Below are 6,000 nucleotides of genomic sequence, written 5' to 3' on the forward strand. Positions count from 1 at the left end.
TTGCTTAAAACGTCAAAACGCTCAAATGTGAATAGGAGCCATTGAAATGAATAGGATTTGTATTGTTGGGCGTTTTTTTGAGCTGATCCTAGAGCACAAAAACGCCCCAAAATGCCTACATGTGAACTTAGCCTTAACCATTTCAATACTGGGCACTTTCACCCCCTTCCTGCCCAGGCCAATTTTCAGCTTTCAGCGCTCTCACATTTTGAATGACAATTGCGCGGTCATGCTACACCGTACCCATATGAAATTTGTATCTTTTTTTCACACAAATAGAGCTTTCTTTTGGTGGTATTTAATCACTGCTGGGTTTTTTATTTCTTACAAAAAAAAAAAAGAAGAGAATTTTGAAAAAAAAAAAAAAAAAGTTTTTTTCATTTTCTGTAAGTAAATATTGAAAATAAATATGTTTTTCTCCTTCACTGATGTGCGCTGATGAGGCAGCACTGATGGGCTGCACTGACGAGGTAGCACTAATGAGGTGGCACTAATGAAGAGGTACTAATATGCCACACTGATCGGTGGCATTGATGGGCACAGATGGGCAGCACCATCAGTGCCCACAATCAGTGCCCATAGTGCTGTCAGTGCCTAGATGAGCACTGACTGGCAGCAATATGGGCAATGATGGTGGGCACTGATTGGCACTCTATTTCAATCTTCTGTAATCAGGGCACTGATCATCAGTGCCCTGATTACATGTCCTTGTCTCCCCTTGTGAGGAGGAGCCGCTGATCCGCTCTCTTCACCTCACAAACTGACAGTGTGAGGTGAGGTGAGGTGAGCCAAATAACAGCACTTCCTCATTTACATGTGACGGCCTGTGATTGGACACAGCCGATCACATGGGTAAAGAGTGACGTCATTGACTCTTTACCAAGACCGGGGTCACGCCATGGCCACAATCGCCGCTCTGTGCGCCCCCGCGAGAGAGAGGCTGTTCTGGTGCGCTGTCATATGACAGCGCCCAAGAACAATAGATGCACCGCTCTGCCTTCATTTGACGTTGGGTAGGAAGCGGTTAACCTCCTAAAGAGTAAGCCTCTTTCTGACACTTGCTGCTTACAAGGTAAAATCAGTATTTTTTGCTAGAAAATCACTTACAACCCCCAAACATATATATATATATATTTTTATAATTGTTTTTAGTAATACATACATACATACATACATACATACACACATATACATATACATATACATATACATATACACATACATATACACACATACATATACACACATACATATACACACACACATATACACACACTTTTTTTTTTTTTTAACTTTAGCAAAGACCCTAGAGTATAAAATGGCAGTCATTGCAATGTGTCACACGGTATTTGCGCAGCGGTCTTTCAAGCGCAATTTTTTGGGAGAAAAATACACTTTAATAAATAAAAAAACAGGAAAATGAGCCCAATTTTTTTGTATAATGTGAAAGACGTAACGCTGAGAATCTTGATCTTTATTCTAAACAAAACAAAAGTCGGGATCCTGATTTTATCCAGAATCGTGCAGCTCTACTCTACACGTGCCCATTTTAGGGCTTTCAACGCATCGACTTCAGGGACAACATGCTCATTTGCTTCCTAATACAGTGTTTCTCAACCCTTTTTTCCAGTCAAGGCACCCCAACATTATGGACAGTCTCAAGGCACCCCAACATTATGGACAGTCTCAAGGCACCCCAACATTATGGACAGTCTCAAGGCACCCCAACATTATGGACAGTCTCAAGGCACCCCAACATTATGGACAGTCTCAAGGCACCCCAACATTATGGACAGTCTCAAGGCACCCCAACATTATGGACAGTCTCAAGGCACCCCAACATTATGGACAGTCTCAAGGCACCCCATTCTAAAATTATTCCAATAGTTTTAAATAATGCAGCAGCAACAACCACACAAGTAGGACACCAAACATTAGAGGTGATTTATTCTTCCAAAACAAATACACTTTTGAAAACTGGTACTGACTAGTATTCCAATGTTTCTCTTCTCCCTCACTCAGCTAATGTGACCCCCAACGCTGATGGAGAGAGGCAGAGGAGGGTCAAACAAGGATGCTAAGCAGGTGACTGACATCCTCCTTATCAACGGATGATGCCAATTGGTCGTTAGGACGCTGGCAGCTAGAAGGTTGTGATGGCGCACAATGAAAACCTGTGGCTTTGTGTAATTAAAAAGGCAGCTTCATCCATATATACAATTTTTTAGGCAAATTCTTAAGCATTTTGCCAAGGCACCCCTGAAGAAACCTCAAGGCACCCCCAGTGTGCCCGGGCACCATGGTTGAAAAAGGCTGGCCTAATATATCCCACCCACTTTCAGATGGCATTGTAAAGAGACAATCAATGTTATTGACTTTAGCTGTCAGAATGTAAGGCTGATGGGGGGGGGGGGTATAAAGAGAGCAGTCCATACACAGGTCTACCCCCCCCCCCTTGGCAGACACATTTCTTACCTAGGTGTGCCATGGGCACGGTGGCATTGCCGCTCTTAGCCTCATTGTAGATGACCACAGCCGATGCCTTCCTGCGGGCAGCGTTCACTACCTTGTCCTTGAAGGTACACCCTCCGCGGGCTACCAGCGCTATCCAAGGCTCCCCTTCCTCCATGGCCTTGGGGCTCATACCGGGTACTACATAGTGGGTGTCGGGGTGGCAGCCCTCCACATGGCCCGGTTCCCGAGGGAAGCCCACCAGTCCCTGTACACTCTCCTTGGGGGAGCTGTCCCCGTAGCGGCCGCTCTCGGTGGAGCCGTGCACAGTGCTGTTAGTGAGAGGCTCGGTATACTCCGTACGGACCAGGGCAGTGAACCATTCCAGAGAGTGTGCGGAGGAGCCCGGCCACACAGCACAGTATAACAAGAAGCACACACACACCCAGCCGGACATCCTCACACAATAGGGTTATCACCGACCCTTCCTGGCCGGGTCACCACACACAAGCCAGCATAAGGGGGAGGCTCCACACACTGGGGGGCGCTGTTTGCTAGGAGCGACTTGCCCGGCTTATCTCCTCCTCACCGCCCAGTGCCAGCTCCGATCTCCGTCCTGTCACCGCTCTCCCCGGACAGGTACAACAAACATCGCTCCGCCTCTATGATTCCACTTCCCTTACACGGCTGACTCCTCCCCTTCCTCCTCCCAGGAAGCCCAGTCTTGTGTCCGTATACTCTGATTTCACAACAGCTCTGTGTCATGTGTGTGTGCTGCAAGACTTCCGGTCCCGCTACTCACCACATAAACACAGTGCCAGCATTGCTCCACAGCCCTCAGATCACATTTAACCTCTTCTCTACTGAGACAATAAGGGGGGGGGGGGGGTTTGCTAAAACTGGAGAATGAAAAATATGCTATAGCTCTGCATAAAAACCAATCAGCTTCCACCTTTGTTTGTCAGAGCTTAATTAAATAAGCTGAAGCTAGAAGCTGATTGGCTATCATGTATAGCTGCACCAGATTTTGCACTAAATATACTTTTTTTTGCTAGGAATTACTGTAACCCCCCCCCCCCCCCCCAAAAAAAAATGTATATTTTCGAAATGCTTGTAGTCGCAATTTCTTATGTTGTACATTATTTGTGCATCTATTTATCAAACTTATTTTTAAGTAAAAAAATAATTTTAGTGCACACAAGCAGTATTACACCCATTTGTTTGGTAAAATACAGTGTATCTGGAAAGTATTCACAGCCCCTTTCTTTTTTCCACATTTTGTTATGTTACAGCCTTATTCCAAAATAGATTCAATTCATTATTTGCCTCAAAATTCTGCAAACGATACCCCATAATGACAACATGAAAGAAGTTTGAAATCTTTACAAATTTATTGAAAATACAAAAGGAAAAAAATCCCATGTGCATATATATGGCCCCTTTCACACAGGCTTTCCAATCAGGTCCTCCTGTCAGGTTTTTAGGCAGACCTGAATAGATGCTCCATGCACCTCTATGGAGCAGCAGATGTCAGCGGTGACATGTCCGCTGACACCCACTGCTATCTGATCGGATCCTGTCCGTGAAATCCAGATAGATAGAAACCCTGCCAGCCGTCTGGAGGATAGGATCGGATGATAACGGACAGGCGGTCCGTTTTCATCTGATCTCCCATAGAGGACAGCAGAGATCTGACAGCTCCATCTCTGCACAGTGAGCAGAGATGGACCTGTCATCTGCCTGCTCAACGGGGATCGGTAAAACGGAGTCCGCCGGGCAGAGAGCCCGCGTGAAAGGACTCTAAGTATTCACAGCCTTTGCCATGACACTCATAATTGAGCACAGCTGCATCCTGTTTCCACAGATCATCCTTGATGTTTCTACAATTTGATTGGAGGCCACTTATGGTAAATTCAGTTGATTGGACATAATTTGGAAAGGCGCACATCTGTCTATATAAGGTCCCACAGTTAACAGTGCATGTTAGAGCACAAACCAAGCCATGATGTCCAAGGAATTATCTGTAGAACTCTGAGGCAGGATTGTATAGAGCAGGGGTAATTAATTAGAATTCAAGGAGGTCCGGTCGCTAAAATTTTCTTTGGGCCGAGGTCCGAATCTGAAGTCTGTGCTATGACTCAGAAAGATGGGCAAAACAAAACGTGTCCATCAGCGTTGCTCTTAACATAAAATATGCCCATTTGAGTGCCCCTTAACATAAAATGTGTCCATCAGCGTGACCCTTAGCATAAAATTTGCCCATCAGCGTGACCCTTAACATAAAATAAGGGGCACGCTGATGGGCACATTTTATGTTAGGGGGCACTCTGATGGGCACATTTTATGTTAGGGGGCACGCTGATGGGCACATTTTATGTTAGGGTGCACGCTGATGGGCACATTTTGTAAGGGGGCACACTGATGGGCAAAACAAAACGTGTCCATTAGTGTTGCTCTTAACATAAAATATGCCCATTAGAGTGCCCCTTAACATAAAATGTGCCCATCAGAGTGCCCCCTAGCATAAAATTTGCCCATCGGCGTGACCCTTAGCATAAAATTTGCCCATCAGCGTGCCCCCTAGCATAAAATGTGCCCATCGGCGTGACCCTTAGCATAAAATTTGCCCATCAGCATGCCCCCAGCATAAAATGTGCCCATCGGCGTGACCCTTAGCATAAAATTTGCCCATCAGCGTGCCCCTTAACATAAAATATGCCCATCAGCGTGACCCTTAACATAAAATAAGGGGAACGCTGATTGTCACATTTTATGTTAGGGGGCACTCTGATGGCCACATTTTATGTTAGGGGGCACTTTGATGGGCACATTTTATGTTAGGGGGCATTCTGATGGGCACATTTTATGTTAGGGGGCACTTTGATGGGCACATTTTATGTTAGGGGGCACTTTGATGGGCACATTTTATGTTAGGGGGCATTCTAATGGGACCATTTTATGTTAAGGGGCACGCTGATGGGCAAAACAAAACGTGTCTATCAGTGTTGCTCTTAACATTAAATATGCCCATTAGAGTGCCCCTTAACATACAATATGCCCATTAGAGTGCCCTTTAACATAAAATATGCCCATTAGAGTGCCCCTTAAAATAAAATGTGCCCATCAGCGTGACCCTTAACATAAAATAAGGCGCAAGCTGATGGGTACATTTTATCTTAGGGGGCACTCTAATAGGCATATTTTATTTTATGGGGCACTCTAATGGACACAAATGTGTGCCCCTTAACAAAATATGCCCATCAGTCTGCATTTTATAAAACTGTGCCCCACATACCTTTGGGAGCGAAAAATGTGGGAGCCAGGAGCAGCGAACATCAGGGGGGCAGGGCGTGCATGTGATGTCCCGCGGCTAGGCTGAGTGTGAGAGTCAGGAGCCGCAGTTAGGAGCAGGGGGGCGGGGCACGCACGTGACGTCACGCCCCAACTCGCGGCTGGCTGGGAGGGAGCCGAAGAAAGAAGCAGGGGGCGGGGCGCACACACGGAATGTCACTGGTTGCTGGGACACCCGCGGTCCCAGCAAACCAATGA

General features: G+C 46.0%; 1 protein-coding gene across 1 annotated transcript in view; it reads right to left on the reverse strand.

Moving 5' to 3' along the window:
* RNF149 (ring finger protein 149) overlaps positions 1 to 3,138 on the reverse strand; it is a 68,428-nt gene extending 65,290 nt beyond the window's left edge. The window contains exon 1 of the mRNA XM_082245399.1: positions 2,476 to 3,138. Coding sequence (XP_082101525.1) covers positions 2,476 to 2,908 — 433 coding nt within the window. The 5' untranslated portion in view covers positions 2,909 to 3,138. The remainder of the gene's footprint in view (positions 1 to 2,475) is intronic.
* Positions 3,139 to 6,000: the final 2,862 nt, after the last annotated feature.

Source organism: Pelophylax lessonae (assembly GCF_965119305.1).
Source record: "Pelophylax lessonae genome assembly, chromosome: 2".
Lineage (NCBI taxonomy): Eukaryota > Metazoa > Chordata > Amphibia > Anura > Ranidae > Pelophylax > Pelophylax lessonae.